The 17,009-nt window shown below is 42.7% G+C and overlaps 1 protein-coding gene across 3 annotated transcripts in view; it reads right to left on the minus strand.

The window, feature by feature from the left end:
• Positions 1 to 17,009, minus strand: part of ZNF280D (zinc finger protein 280D) — a 420,194-nt gene that overhangs the window by 136,236 nt on the left and 266,949 nt on the right. For all 3 annotated transcript variants that reach the window (XM_053717512.1, XM_053717510.1, XM_053717511.1), the window contains one exon: positions 9,907 to 10,064. In XM_053717512.1, the coding sequence (XP_053573487.1) occupies positions 9,907 to 10,064 (158 nt within the window). The remainder of the gene's footprint in view (positions 1 to 9,906; positions 10,065 to 17,009) is intronic.

Genomic DNA, 17,009 nt, shown 5'->3' on the forward strand with positions numbered 1-17,009 from the left:
AATATTGGTCTGAAGGTTCCCTCTTTTTTGGGAACCACAAACAGATTTGAGTAAAACCCTTGTCCGTGTTCCGACCGCGGAACTGGGTGGATCACTCCCATTAGTAAAAGGTCTTGTACACAGCGTAGAAACGCCTCTTTCTTTATCTGGTTTGTTGACAACCTTGAAAGGTGAAATCTCCCTTGTGGAGGAGAAGCTTTGAAGTCCAGAAGATATCCCTGAGATATGATCTCCAACGCCCAGGGATCCTGGACATCTCTTGCCCAAGCCTGGGCGAAGAGAGAGAGTCTGCCCCCCACTAGATCCGTTTCCGGATCGGGGGCCCTCACTTCATGCTGTCTTAGGGGCAGCAGCAGGTTTTCTGGCCTGCTTGCCCTTGTTCCAGGTCTGGTTAGGTTTCCATCCTTGTCTGTAGCGAGCAACAGCTCCTTCCTGTTTTGGAGCAGAGGAAGTTGATGCTGCTCCTGCCTTGAAGTTACGAAAGGCACGAAAATTAGACTGTCTAGCCCTAGGTTTGGCTCTGTCTTGAGGCAGGGCATGGCCTTTACCTCCCGTAATATCAGCGATAATTTCTTTCAAACCGGGCCCGAATAAAGTCTGCCCCTTGAAAGGTATGTTAAGTAATTTAGATTTAGAAGTTACATCAGCTGACCAGGATTTTAGCCACAGCGCTCTGCGTGCCTGAATGGCGAATCCGGAATTCTTAGCCGTAAGTTTAGTTAAACGTACTACGGCATCAGAAATAAATGAATTAGCTAGCTTAAGGGTTTTAAGCTTGTGTGTAATCTCATTCTAATGGCGCTGAGTCAAGGGTCTCTTCCAGAGACTCAAACCAAAATGCTGCCGCAGCCGTGACAGGTGCAATGCATGCAAGGGGTTGCAATATAAAACCTTGTTGAACAAACATTTTCTTAAGGTAACCCTCTAACTTTTTATCCATTGGATCTGAAAAGGCACAACTATCCTCCACCGGGATAGTGGTACGCTTAGCTAAAGTAGAAACTGCTCCCTCCACCTTAGGGACCGTTTGCCATAAGTCCCGTGTGGTGGCGTCTATTGGAAACATTTTTCTGAATATAGGAGGGGGTGAGAAAGGCACACCGGGTCTATCCCACTCCTTAGTAACAATTTCAGTAAGTCTCTTAGGTATAGGAAAAACGTCAGTACTCGTCGGTACCGCAAAATATTTATCCAACCTACACATTTTCTCTGGGATTGCAACTGTGTTACAATCATTCAGAGCCGCTAACACCTCCCCTAGTAATACACGGAGGTTTTCCAGCTTAAACTTAAAATTTGAAATGTCTGAATCCAGTTTATTTGGATCAGATCCGTCACCCGCAGAATGAAGCTCTCCGTCCTCATGCTCTGCAAATTGTGACGCAGTATCAGACATGGCCCTAGCATTATCAGCGCACTCTGTTCTCACCCCAGAGTGATCTCGTTTACCCCTAAGTTCTGGCAATTTAGACAAAACTTCAGTCATAACATTAGCCATGTCTTGTAGAGTGATTTGTAATGGCCGGGTTCATCCATTACTTGTGAGATATTCTCCTTCCCAACAATATCACGCACCTCCTGAGCGGGAGATGCAGGTACTGACACGTGAGGCAAGTTAGTCGGCATAACTTCCCCCTCGTTGTCTGGTGAATGTTGTTTAACATGTACAGATTGACTTTTATTTAAAGTAGCATCAATGCAATTAGTACATAAATTTCTATTGGACTCCACCTTGGCTTTTGAACATATTGCACAAAGAGATTCCTCTGTGTCAGACATGTTTAAACAAACTAGCAATTAGACTAGCAAGCTTGGAAATACTTTTCAACTAAATTTACAAGCAATATGCAAAACGTTACTGTGCCTTTAAGAAGCACACAAAAACTGTCACAGTTGAATAACAATGAACCGGATTAGTTATAGAAACCAAATTTTCACAGTAAAAATCATAAATTTAGCAAAGGATTGCACTCATTAGCAATGGATGATTAACCCTTAATACCAGAAAAAAACGGATAACAATTGAAAATATAAGCGTTTTTATCACAGTCAAGCACAGTCTCACAGGTCTGCTGTGAGTGATTACCTCCCTCAAAACTAGTTTTGAAGACCCCTGAGCTCTGTGGAGACGTCCTGGATCATGCAGGGAGAAAAAGGCAGACTGTGACTGAATTTCTGATGCGTAGTAAAAGCGCCAAAATAGGCCCCTCCCACTTACAATACAACAGTGAGGGAAGCTCAGTAAACTGTTTTAATTTAAAACAAACGACAGCCATGTGGAAAATAACGCCCAAACCAATTTTTCACCAAGTACCTCAGATAATTAAACGATTTAACATGCCAGCAAACGTTTAAAATCTAATTTATGAAATGTCATTAAAAGCCTGCTGCTAGTCGCTCACACTGCAAGTTAGGCTAAAAGTTATATGCATACAGTATTTTCCCAGTGAAGTGCCATTCCTCAGAAATACTTAAGTGTAAACATACATACATATCAGCCTGATACCAGTTGCTACTACTGCATTTAAGGCTGTACTTACATTATATCGGTATTAGCAGTATTTTCTCAGTCAATTCCATTCCTTAGAAAATAATATACTGCAACATACCTCTTTGCAGGTGAACCTGCCCGCTGTCCCCTGATCTGAAGTTACCTTACTCCTCAGAATGGCCGAGAACAGCAAATGGATCTTAGTTACGTCCGCTAAGATCATACACAAAACTCAGGTAGATTCTTCTTCAAATTCTGCCTGAGAAGAAAACAACACACTCCGGTGCCGTTTAAAATAAACTTTTGATTGAAGATATAAAAACTAAGTTTAATCACCACAGTCCTCTCACACATCCTATCTATTAGTTGGGTGCAAGAGAATGACTGGGTGTGACGTAGAGGGGAGGAGCTATATAGCAGCTCTGCTTGGGTGATCCTCTTGCACTTCCTGTTGGGGAGGAGTTAATATCCCATAAGTAATGGATGACCCGTGGACTGACTACACTTAACAGGAGAAAACAAAATTTATGCTTACCTGATAAATTTTTCTTTCTCTTGTGGTGTATCCAGTCACGGGTTCATCCATTACTTGTGAGATATTCTCCTTCCCAACAGGAAGTTGCAAAGAGGACACCCACAGCAGAGCTGTCTATATAGCTTCTCCCTTAACCCCACCCCCAGTCATTCGACCGAAGGCAAGTAAGAAACTATAGGGTGCAGTGGTGACTGTAGTTTTAAAAAATAAAAACTCCTGACTTAAAGTGACAGGGCGGGCCGTGGACTGGATACACCACAAGAGAAACAAATTTATCAGGTAAGCATAAATTTTGTTTTCTCTTGTAAGGTGTATCCAGTCCACGGGTTCATCCATTACTTGTGGGATACCAATACCAAAGCTTTAGGACACCGATGAAGGGAGGGACAAGGCAGGAACTTAAACAGAAGGCACCACTGCCTGTAAGACCTTTCTCCCAAAAATAGCCTCCGAGGAAGCAAAAGTATCAAATTTGTAGAATTTAGAAAAAGTATGAAGCGAAGATCAAGTTGCCGCCTTGCAAATCTGTTCAACAGAAGCCTCATTTTTAAATGCCCATGTGGAAGCTACCGCTCTAGTAGAGTGAGCTGTAATCCTTTCAGGAGGCTGCTGGCCAGCAGTCTCATAAGCTAACCGGATTATGCTTCTCAGCCAAAAGGAAAGAGAAGTTGCTGAAGCCTTGAGACCTCTCCTCTTTCCAGAGTAGACAACAAACAAGGCAGATGTTTGACGAAAATCCTTAGTTGCTTGTAAGTAGAACTCTAAAGCACGAACCACATCCAGATTGTGCAACAACCGTTCCTTCTTAGAAGAAGGATTCGGACACAGAGAAGGAACAACAATTTCCTGATTAATATTTCTATTGTTAACAACCTTAGGAAGAAAACCTGGCTTAGTACGTAACACCACCTTATCCGCATGGAAAATCAGATAGGGTGAATCACACTGCAGAGCAGATAACTCTGAAACTCTTTGGGCTGAAGAGATAGCAACTAGAAACAAAACTTTCCAAGATAAAAGTTTAATATCTAATGAATGCATAGGTTCAAACGGAACCCCTTGAAGAACTAAATTTAAACTCCATGGCAGAGCAACTGGTTTAAATACCGGCTTGATTCTGACCAAAGCCTGACAAAACTCCCGAACGTCTGGAACATCTGCCAGACGCTTGTGAAAGAGAATAGACAGAGCAGATATCTGTCCTTTTAAGGAACTAGCTGACCATCCTTTCTCCAATCCTTCTTGGAGAAAAGATAAAATCCTATGAATCTTAACCCTACTCCATGAGAAACCCTTGGAATCACACCAATTAAGATATTTACACCATATCTTGTGATAGATCTTCCTGGTGACAGGCTTCCTAGCCTGGATCAAGGTATCAATAACAGACTCAGAAAAACCATGCTTTGATAAGATCAAGCTTTCAAACTCCACGCAGTCAGGCGTAGAGAAGTTAGATTTGAGTGTTTGAATGGACCCTGGATTAGAAGGTCCTGCCTCAATGGCAGAGGCCATGGTGGGCAGGATGACATGTCCACCAGATCTGCATACCAAGTCCTGCGAGGCCACCCAGGAGCAATTAAAATCACCGAAGCTTTCTCCTGCTTGATTCTGGCAATCAGACGGGGGAGAAGAGGAAACGGTGGAAACACATAAGCCAGGCTGAAGGACCAGCATCTACTACTGCTGCCCGAGGATCCCTTGACCTGGACCCGTAACAAGGAAGCTTAGCATTCTGACGGGACGCCATCAGATCCAGCTCCGGTCTGCCCCATAGATGAATCAGTTGGGCAAATACCTCCGGGTGAAGCTCCCATTCCCCCGGGTGAAAAGTCTGCCGACTTAGAAAATCTGCCTCCCAGTTCTCTACTCCTGGGATATGGATAGCTGAGAGATGGCAAGAGTGAGCCTCTGCCCATAGATTTATCTTGGAAACCTCCATCATTGCCAGGGGACTCCTTGTTCCCCCCTGATGGTTGATATAGGCTACAGTCGTGATGTTGTCCGACTGAAATCTGATGAACCTGACCGCAGCCAGTTAAGGCCATGCCTGAAGAGCATTGAATATCGCTCTTAGTTCCAAAATGTTTATCGGGAGGAGGGCTTCCTCCTGAGTCCACGAACCCTGAGCTTTCAGGGAGTTCCAGTACGCGCCCCAACCAAGAAGGCTGGCATCTGTTGTCACTATAGTCCACTCTGGCCTGCGGAAGCTCATTCCCCTGGACAGATGGACCCGAGATAACCACCAGAGAAGAGAATCCCTGGTCTCTTGATCCAGATTTAGCAGAAGAGACAAATCTGTGTAGTCCCCATTCCACTGATTGAGCATGCAAAGTTGCAGTGGTCTGAGATGTAGGCGGGCAAACGGAACTATGTCCATTGCCGCTACCATTAGGCCGATTACTTCAATACACTGAGCCACTGAAGGCCGATAAATGGAATGAAGAGCACGGCAGGAAGTTAGCAGCTTTGATATCCTGACCTCTGTCAGAAAATTTTTAATTTCTACTGAATCTATCAGAGTCCCTAGGAAGGAAACTCTTGTGAGAGGGGAGAGAGAGAACTCTTTTCTCTGTTCACCTTCCACCCGTGAGACCTCAGAAAGGCCAGAACAATGTCCGTATGGGACTTGGCGATTTGAAGAGTCGACGCCTGGATCAAGATGTCGTCTAGGTAAGGAGCCACTGCTATGCCCCGCGGCCTTAGGACCGCCAGTAGGGACCCTAGAACCTTTGTAAAGATTCTTGGCGCCGTGGCTAACCCGAAGGGAAGAGCCACAAATTGGTAATGCCTGTCTAGGAAGGCGAACCTGAGGAACTGATGATGTTTTCTGTGAATCGGAATTTGCAGATAAGCATCCAAGTCCACGGTAGTCATATATTGACCCTCCTGGATCGTAGGAAGAATGGTTCGGATTGTCTCCATCTTGAAGGATGGGACCCTGAGGAATTTGTTTAGGATCTTGAGATCCAAGATTGGTCTGAAAGTTCCCTCTTTTTTGGGAACTATAAATAGATTTGAATAGAAACCCTGCCCCTGTTCCTCCCTTGGAACTGGGTGGATTACTCCCATAACCAGTAGGTCTTGGATGCAATGTAAGAACGCCTCTCTCTTTATCTGGTTTGCAGATAATTGAGAGAGATGAAATCTCCCCTTTGGTGATGAACCTTTGAATTCCAGAAGATATCCCTGGGAAACAATCTCCACTGCCCAAGGATCCTGAACGTCTCTTACCCAAGCCTGGGCGAAGAGAGAAAGTCTGCCCCCCACTAGATCCGGTCCCGGATCGGGGGCTACTCCTTCATGCTGTTTTAGAGACAGTAACTGGCTTTTTAGCCTGTTTCCCCTTGTTCCAAGCCTGGTTAGGTCTCCAGACTGGTTTGGACTGGGCGAAATTTCCCTCTTGTTTTGTACTAAGGGAAGTGGAAGCCGCGCCACTCCTGAAGTTTCGAAAGGAGCGAAAATTAGTCCGTCTGGCCCTTAACTTATTAGACATATCCTGGGGAAGGGCGTGACCTTTTCCCCCAGTAACATCAGAAATGATCTCCTTCAGATCAGGCCCGAATATGGTCTTTCCTTTGAAGGGGATGTTAAGAAGCTTAGACTTTGAAGAAACATCTGCTGACCAGGACTTAAGCCATAGCTCCCTACGCGCCATGATGGCAAAACCTGAATTTTTAGCCGCAAGTTAAAATAAATACAAAGTTGCCTGTAAAATAAAAAATAAACCCTAAGCTAGCTATAATGTAACTATTAGTTATATTGTAGCTAGCTTAGGGTTTATTTTATAGGTAAGTATTTAGTTTTAAATAGGAATAATTTATTTAAAGGATTACTTTCTGTTATAATTTTTAAGCTAAACAACTAACATATTAAAGTTAATAAACATTAATTAAAACTTACTGACCTATATTTTCTCCAAAACGAAGTTTCATAACGTTCTAAAAGTTATATCTTTTATTCACCGATGATGTCACGTTATCCTGCCCACTATTTTCAGCACTGCATGTTCAAAATACTTAAACCAATAACTTTGTGTTTAAAGCGCCATTTTGAAACCTAGGTATTGTAAACGGATTGGTACAGAGCAAAGGATACTCACGGAGTGGGTTTGGAAAACAATTAAATTTGCAGACAAGATTTCTGATATACGGTAGAGATATGTTAATGAAATGCTATTAATAAAAAGCGTATTTGGGGTAGTTAGTTAGTAACAGGCATAGAAAATATTTACTTACAGTGGCCCTTTAATTGTAGTAATTTTATTTAGATTTATTTAAATTCTAATTAAGTTAGGGGGGGTTATAGACTTAGGGTTAGACTTAGGCTTAGGGGTTAATACATTTACTATAGTAGCGGCGACGTTGGGGGCGGCCTATAAAACTCTTAACTACTGACTTTTAAATGCAGTAGGAGTCTTGACAGGAGAGGGTGTACCGCTCACTTTCTCCAAGACTCGTAATACCGGCGTTCGGAAAATCCCATTAAAAAGATAGGATACGCAATTGACATAAGGGGCTTTGCGGTAAGCTTGAGTCGCGGAATAAAAGTGAGCGGTACACCTGTACCTGCCAGACTCTTAATACCAGCGGGAGTTAAAAAGCAGCGTTGGGACCTCTCAACGCTGCTTTTTAAGGCTAACGCAAGACTCGTAATCTAGCCGTTAGTGTTCCAGGGGCATGCTGCACTCCATATTACTTAGTGTTAATGTCTCCACTCCAAAGTCCTGATTTTATTTAAAAAAATACTTAAAACCATCTTATAGAATATGGATGTGTCATTAAAAAGTATCAGGTCAAATTTCTTAAACCTTTGCCACCACAGTAAGTAGAGTATTGCTTACCACAGTCATCACAGATCCAGTGAATTAACAAGAACTTAATTTTTGTTTATATGCCCAATATTGCTGAGCAATAAATACGAGAGGATTACTCTTTTCTTGAGAATACTATTCTATGAAGAAGAATTTGTCTTTAGCGCTTCTCACCCATTTTTTTCCTCACTCTTTATCTTTCTCCCTATAAAAGGTAACTCTTGCAGATACAAGCAAAATCTTGGTAAAGAACTGGACAATAAGACATAAGACTCAGGCATCTGAGAAAGAAGGCAATAATTGTGTTCTTCCTGAAGAACTAGATGTCTAAACAAAAATCTCAGGAGCCATAAATATCACCCTCTGTTTTTCCACTTGATCTTTTCAATCACTTTAAGAGGAAATCAACTAAAGGAAATAAGATAGTCTGCACCTCCAAGGAATCACTACTGCATCTGTGACAAAAGGATCTCTCTTTCTTGCAGTATTTAGCAACCTTTTTTCTTGTTTCTATAAGATCTATTTCTGAAATGCCCAGAAAACCACTCTTGTGTGTCCCCAATCAGATCTTTGGATGACTTGGAAACCACCTTCTATTGTTTGTATTATGGTTCTCATCACTTAGTAAAACTAATATAATAACAATGAACATATTGTTGTGCACGAAAAATGTTTAAAACAGCATCACTACTACATTTGATCCAAAATGTAAAGGAACAGCAGCAAAAAGTAGTAAAAATAAACTATGGGTTAGAAAAGTATAAAGGGGAAAAAATGAGGCATGGCTACAGACCCTACTATCCCTTTAATTAACAAAAATAAAAGCAACAAACCAGATTACCAGTATTTGCACACCTATATAATCACTGGGTATAGGAGATATGAAACACAGTACAAACAGCCATCAAGACGGAAAGCCACAGGTAGTATCATGCAAACTCCTGCCGGTTTATACTGTATAAATAAGGGTCATCGGCAGGGGGTACCATCTTAGATTCAGCTACAGTGCATTTATAAACTGGCATTCATGACTAAGATCAATAGGATGCTAGGTACTTCCAGTGGTGAAAATGCTCTAGCGGTAGGCTTCAAATCTTTCTCTATCTGTGCAAATTAACACGACTGCTTGAGAGAAGCTTCAAAGTCACCATATATCTGACTGCAAAAACTTAATTAATTCAAGCAGAAAGCCCAATTACGTAAATGTTACCTACACATTCAGTCAGAGGTCATATATCAAATACTGATATGCACAAGGGAAGTAACTTTTCTCTCTCCGATAACTTTATTTGAGAAGGGAAAGAAAGGAGTCACCACAATATGAAAGCAGCTCTTCCCTGAATGATATACTTACAATATGCAGTCACTATTAGAGAATAAGCAGAAAGAGTCTTTAAGTCTCTGTTAACCACTGAAGAAGAAGTCTCAAATTGACGAGCTACTGTATGGAAACCTGGTTCTATAAAAGGGATTATGGGAGTGAGAAACTGCTCCAGAGGAAAGATGAAAGGATTAGTGAAAAAGGGAAACCTTTAAGAACGCTAAGAACAACCACTACATTATATTAAACAAGAAAGCAAAATATAGCCAAGTAATAACTGCCATACTTGAAAAAGTTAAAATCAATATGTAGAGAAAGTGCAAGATGGTAATCTAATTCTCAATCCAAGGACTGTGTACACTATACCCCCTGAAAGATTAGCAAAGAGCAATTAATGGCATGTAGGGAAAGGGGCAGCTTGTGGAAGAGTGTGACACAAAATTGAGGCTACAGGGGGCATGGCAAGAGGTCCAAAAGGAAACCAGACATAGGTGAGAGAAAAGGAGAGAAGCCAACCTTCTCCAAGCAGGAAGCACAAAATGTTATCTTGAAGTTTCTTACAATCTCCAAGTGTATGGTTTACCATTAACCTAGCAGTTTAGAATTTTCACTTGCTCCATGTGTTGTCACAAGTGTTAGACTCACAGATGACAACAATATGAACCCCAAGTTTATTTTAAGTATAATGCAGGCATAATATAACAAGCATCAATAATAACTGGTTTGTAAAATTAAAACTAGCTTACTTGTTGATTCATAAAGAGTGTGTGAGCTCTCTATGTGACACTGCAGCTGAAAAGGTGTGGGAAACTGTCGGTAGCAATGATGGCAGGTGGTGTGGTTTTCCCAACTTTCTGTGCTCTGCTTCTCAAGCTCCAAATGATGCTTCATGTGGTTCATAAACCTATTGACGATAAAGAAAAACAGGTGCATACATTAATCAAACAATTACTGCAATATACTTTAGCAACTGACTTATTTTTCTAAAACCCGAAAAGTACATTTTTCTTTGTTTAGTAAAAGCAATACAGGTTTTGGGAAAAAGCAAAAAAAAAAAAAAGAAGAGAAAAAAAGAAAATCATTAACGGGACAGTAAATGCCAGAATTTATGTTGTTTAAAAAGGTAGATAATCCCTACCCATTCCCCAATTTTGCATAACCAACACAGTTATAATAATATACTTTTTACCTCTGTGATTACCTTGTATCTATGCCTCTGCAAACTGCCCCCTTATTTCAGTTCTTTTGACAGACTTGCATTTTTAGCCAATCAGTGCTGACTCCTAGGAGCTTCACGTGCCTAAGTTTAATGTTATCTATATGAAACACATGAACGCCCTCTAGTGGTGAAAAACTGTCAAAATGCTTTCAGATTAGAGGCAGTCTTCAAGGTCTAAGAAATTAGCACATGAACCTCCTAGATTTAGCTTTCAACTAAGAATACCAAGAGAACAAAGCAAAATTGGTAATAAAAGTAAATTGGAAAGTTGTTTAAAATGACATGCCCTATTTAAATCATGTACGTTTTTTTTTACTTTACTGTCCCTTTAACAGTGACTATACATTTACAGTGCCATCCCCGAATAATGGCACCCTTGGTAAATATGAGCAAAGAAGGCTGTGAAAAAATGTCTATTGTTTAACCTTTTGATCTTTTGCTCACAAAATACACAAAAATATTCTGCTCTCATGAATATCAAACAATTGCAAACACAACAAAGGTTTATCAAAAAAAAAAAAAAATCTTTGTTAAATATATATGTGGCACAATTATTGGCACCCTTTTAGACACTTTTTGCTACCTTCCTTTGCCAAGATAACAGCTTTGAGTATAATGCGTGATGAGGTTGTAGAATACATGGCAAGGAATCTGAGACCATTCACCTATACAGAATCTCTCCAGATACTTCAAATTCAATGTCAATTCCGGTGGACTATCCTTTTCAGTTCAACGCAAAGATTTTCTATGGTGTTCAAGTCAGAGGACTGGGATGGCCATAGCAGGACCTTGATTTTGCGGTCAGTAAACCATTTTTGTGTTGATTTTGATGTATGTTTTGGATCATTGTCCTGCTGGAAGATCCAACTAATACATTTTAAGCTTTCTTGCAGAGGCAGTCAGGTGTTCAGTTAATATCTATTGATATTTGATAGAGTCCATGATGCCATGTATCCTAACAAAAACATTTATGCTTACCTGATAAAATTATTTTCTTTCCTGGCATTGAGAGTGCACAAATCCATTGTAATTACTAGTGGGAATTCAACTCCTGGCCAACAGGAGGAGACAAAGAACACCGCAGCAAAGGTTTAAGTATCCCTCCCACTTCCCATAATCCCCAGTCATTCAGCCGAGGGAATACGGAAAGATAAGAAGAACACCAGGGGTATAGAGGTGCCTGAAGTTTAGAAAACAAAAATAATAAGCCATCTTCAATTTAGACAAGGGCGGGTCGTGGATTCTCCATGTCAGGAAATAAAATAATTTAGTAGGTAAGCATACATTTTATTTTCTTTCCAATGGCACGGAGAGTCCACGAATGGACACATAATAGAAAGGGAGGGAAAAACAAGACAGGCTGACCTAAACTGAGGGCACCACCGCTTGAAGAACCTGTCTCCCAAAAGAAGCCTCAGCTGAGGCAAAAACATCAAATTTGTAAAACTTTGAAAAGGCATGTAACAAGTACCAAGTGGTCGCCTTGCAAATTTTCTCCACGGAAGCCTAATTTTTAAAAGCCCAGGAAGAAGAAACAGCCCGAGTTGAATGAGAGGTAATCCTCTCAGGAGGCTGTTGTCTAGCTGTCTCATAAGCTAATTGAACGACCCTCCACAAAAAGAGCTGAACAATGACAAAAGTCCTTAGTAGCCTGGATTTGTATGAAGAAAAGGACAATGAAGTAGAAGGTCCTTCCTCAGCGTTAATCTCCACAGAGAGGACGACATTTTCACCAGGTCCACAAACCAAATTCTGCGAGGCCAAGCTGGAGCAATTTAAAAAACTGAAGCCAGCTCCTGCTTTAGCCGGGCTATCACCTGAGGAAGGAGGGCTAAAGGAGGAAACGGGTAAATCAGACAGAAATCCCATGGAACCGCTAGAGCGTCCACCAGAACTGCTTGCGGGTCCCTTGATCTGGACCCGTATCTGGGAAGTTTGGTGTTTAGAAGAGATGCCATAAGGTTCAACTCCGGAACCCCAACCTGAGGGTTACCATTGAGAATACTTCCGGATGAAGAGCCCACACCCCTGGGTGAAACGTCTGCCTGCTCAGATAATCTGCTTCCCAGTTGTCCACAACTGGGATGTGAATGGCCGAAATGTGGCAGTTGTGAAACTTTGCCCACAGAAGGATGCGAGAAACCTCCATCGCTAAGGAACTCTTTGTTCCTCACTAATGGTTGATGTAAGCCACTGATGTGATGTTTTCCGATTGAACACTGATAAACCAAACCGAACTCAGTTGAGGCCATGCTATCAGGGCATTGGAGATTGCTCTCAGGTCTAAAATATTCATTGGGAAGACGAAACTCCTCCTGAGTCCAGGTCCCCATAGCTCTTAAGTGACCCCAAACTGCTCCCCAGCCAGAAAGGCTGGCATCCGTAGTCACAATCTCCCAAGATGGTCTCAGAAAGCATGTGCCTTGAGACAGATGATCCTGACAGAGCCATCAGAAGAGAGTCTCTCGTCATGTTGTCTAGGATGATTTGTTGAGAGAGGTCCAAATGGTCTCCGTTCTGTTGTCTGAGCATGCATAACTGTAGAGGTCTCAGATGGAAACGAGCAAAAGGAATAATGTCAATGGAGGCCATCATGAGACCAATAACTTCCATGCACTGTGCCACCGAGGGTCGGACAGAGGACTGAAGAGAAAGGCAGGTGGAAAGAAGTTTGGACTTTCTTGCTTGTGTTAAGAAAAACTAAATTTATGCTTACCTGATAAATTTCTTTCTCTTGTGGTGTATCCAGTCCACGGGTTCATCCATTACTTGTGGGATATTCTCCTTCCCAACAGGAAGCTGCAAGAGGACACCCACAGCAGAGCTGTCTATATAGCTACTCCCCTAACTGCCACCCCCAGTCATTCGACCAAAGACAAGCAAGAAAAAGGAGAAACTATAGGGTGCAGTGGTGACTGTAGTTTAAAAATAAAAAACTCCTGACTTAAAGTGACAGGGCGGGCCGTGGACTGGATACACCACAAGAGAAAGAAATTTATCAGGTAAGCATAAATTTTGTTTTCTCTTGTAAGGTGTATCCAGTCCACGGGTTCATCCATTACTTGTGGGATACCAATACCAAAGCTTTAGGACACAGATGAAGGGAGGGACAAGGCAGGCACTTAAATGGAAGGCACCACTGCCTGCAAGACCTTTCTCCCAAAAATAGTCTTCGAGGAAGCAAAAGTATCAAGTTTGTAGAATTTAGAAAAAGTATGAAGCGAAGACCAAGTCGCCGCCTTACAAATCTGTTCAACAGAGGCCTCATGTTTAAAAGCCCATGTGGAAGCTACCGCTCTAGTAGAATGAGCTGTAATTCTTTCAGGAGGCTGCTGGCCAGCAGTCTCATAAGCTAAACAGATTATGCTTCTCAGCCAAAAAGAAAGAGAAGTTGCCGAAGCCTTTTGGCCTCTCCTTTTTCCAGAGTAGACAACAAACAATGCAGATGTTTGACGAAAATCCTTAGTAGCTTGCAAATAAAACTTTAAAGCACGAACCACGTCAAGATTGTGTAACAGACGTTCCATCTTTGAAGAAGGATAAGGACACAGTGACGGAACAACAATTTCCTGATTGATATTCCTATTAGATACTACCTTAGGAAGAAACCCAGGTTAGGTACGCAAAACTACCTTATCTGCATGGAAGATCAGATAAGGGGAATCACACTGCAAGGCAGATAACTCTGAAACTCTTCGAGCCAAAGAGATAGCTACTAAAAACCGAACTTTCCAAGATAAAAGCTTGATATCTATGGAATGCAAGGGTTCAAACGGAACCCCTTGAAGAACTTTAAGAACTAAATTTAAACTCCATGGCAGAGCAACAGGTTTAAACACAGGCCTGATTCTAACCAAAGCCTGACAAAACGCCTGAACATCTGGAACATCAGCCAGGCGCTTGTGCAAAAGAATAGACAGAGCAGAAATCTGTCCCTTTAAGGAACTAGCTGATAATCCCTTTTCCAATCCTTCTTGGAGAAAAGATAGTATCCTAGGAATCCTGACCTTACTCCACGAGTAACCCTTGGATTCACACCAATGAAGATATTTAAACAATATCTTATGATAGATTTTCCTGGTGATCTTTTGAGCCTGAATCAAGGTATCAATGACCGACTCAGAGAAACCACGTTTTGATAAAATCAAGCGTTCAATCTCCAAGCAGTCAGACGCAGAGAAATTAAATTTGGATGTTTGAATGGACCTTGGAGTAGAAGGTCCTGCCTCAGCGGCAGAGTCCATGGTGGAGAGGATGACATGTCCACCAGATCCGCTTACCAAGTCCTGCGTGGCCACGCAGGCGCTATCAAAATCACCGAAGCGCTCTCCTGCTTGATCTTGTCAATCAGACGAGGGAGGAGAGGAAACGGTGGAAACACATAAGCCAGGTTGAAGGACCAGGGCACTGCTAGAGCATCTATCAGCGCTGCCTGGGGATCCCTTGACCTGGACCCGTAACACGGAAGCTTGGCGTTCTGACGAGACACCATCAGATCCAGTTCTGGTTTGCCCTAAAGTTGAATCAGCTGGGCAAATACCTCCGGATGGAGCTCCCACTCCCCCGGGTGAAAAGTCTGCCGACTTAGAAAATCCGCCTCCCAGTTCTCTACTCCTGGGATATGGATAGCTGAGAGATGGCAAGAGTGAACCTCTGCCCATAGAATTATCTTGGAAACCTCCATCATTGCCAGGGGACTCCTTGTTCCCCCCTGATGGTTGATATAGGCTACAGTCGTGATATTATCCGACTGAAATCTGATGAACTTGGTCGCAGCTAGTTGAGGCCAAGCCTGAAGGGCATTGAATATCGCTCTTAGTTCCAGAATGTTTATCGGAAGAAGGGCTTCCTCCTGAGTCCACGAACCCTGAGACTTCAGGGAGTTCCAGACTGCGCCCCAGCCCAGAAGGCTGGCATCTGTCGTCACTATAGTCCACTCTGGCCTGCGGAAACTCATTCCCCTGGACAGATGGACCCGAGATAACCACCAGAGAAGAGAATCTCTGGTCTCTTGATCCAGATTTAACAGAGGTGACAAATCTGAGTAGTCCCCATTCCACTGGTTGAGCATGCAAAGTTGCAGTGGTCTGAAATGTAGACGGGCAAACGGAACTATGTCCATTGCCGCTACCATTAGGCCGATCATTTCCATACACTGAGCCACTGATGGCCGAGAAGTGGAATGAAGAGCACGGCAAGAAGTTTGAAGTTTTGATATCCTGACTTCTGTCAGAAAAATTTTCATTTCTACTGAATCTATGAGTTCCTAGGAAGGAAACTCTTGGGAGAGGAGAGAGAGAACTCTTTTCTATGTTCACTTTCCACCCGCGAGACCTCAGAAAGGCCAGAACAATGTCCGTATGGGACTTGGCGATTTGAAAAGTCGATGCCTGAATCAGAATGTCATCTAGGTAAGGGGCTACCGCTATGCCCCGCGGCCTTAGAGCCGCCAGAAGGGACCCTAGAACCTTCGTAAAGATTCTTGGTGCCGTGGCTAACCCGAAGGGAAGAGCCACAAACTGGTAATGCCTGTCTAGGAAGGCGAACCTGAGGAACTGATGATGCTCTCTGTGAATCGGAATGTGGAGATAAGCATCCTTCAAGTCCACGGTAGTCATATATTGACCCTCCTGGATCATAGGGAGGATGGTTCGGATTGTCTCCATCTTGAAGGATGGGACCCTGATAAATTTGTTTAGGATCTTGAGATCCAAGATAGGTCTGAAAGTTCCCTCTTTTTTGGGAACTATAAACAGGTTTGAATAAAAACCCAGTCCCTGTTCCTCTCTTGGAACTGGGTGGATCACTCCCATAACCAGTAGGTATTGAACGCAACGTAAGAATGCCTCTCTTTTTATCTGGTTTACAGATAGTTGTGAGAGATGAAATCTCCCCTTTGGAGATGAACCTTTGAATTCCAGAAGATATCCCTGGGAAACAATCTCTAGCGCCCAGGGATCCTGGACGTCTCTTGCCCAAGCCTGGGCGAAGAGAGAAAGTCTGCCCCCTACTAGATCCGGTCCCGGATCGGGGGCTACTCCTTCATGCTGTCTTAGAGGCAGCCGCAGGTTTCTTGGCCTGCTTCCCCTTGTTCCAAGTCTGGTTAGGTCTCCAGACTGGTTTGGACTGGGCGAAATTTCCCTCTTGTTTTGCATTAGAGGAAACTGAGGCTGCGCCACTCTTGAAGTTTCGAAAGGAACGAAAATTATTCTGTTTGGTCCTCTTATTGGACCTATCCTGAGGAAGGGCGTGACCTTTTCCTCCAGTAATATCAGAAATGATCTCCTTCAGACCGGGCCCGAATAGGGTCTGTCCCTTGAAGGGGATGTTAAGAAGCTTAGACTTTGAAGTAACGTCTGCTGACCAGGACTAAAGCCATAGCGCCCTACGCGCCAAAATGGCAAAACCGGAATTCTTAGGCGTTAGTTTGGTTAACTGAAAAACGGCGTCAGAAATAAACAAATTAGCTAACTTAAGAACTTTAATCCTGTCTAGAATGTCGTCTAGCAGAGTCTCCACCTGCAGAGCCTCCTCAAAAGACTCAAACCAAAAAGCCGCTGCAGCAGTAACTGGGGCTATGCATGCAAGAGGCTGGAGAATAAAACCTTGATGAATAAAAATTTTCTTAAG

The sequence above is a fragment of the Bombina bombina genome, chromosome 6 (assembly GCF_027579735.1).
Source record: "Bombina bombina isolate aBomBom1 chromosome 6, aBomBom1.pri, whole genome shotgun sequence".
In the NCBI taxonomy this organism is placed as follows: Eukaryota; Metazoa; Chordata; class Amphibia; order Anura; family Bombinatoridae; genus Bombina; species Bombina bombina.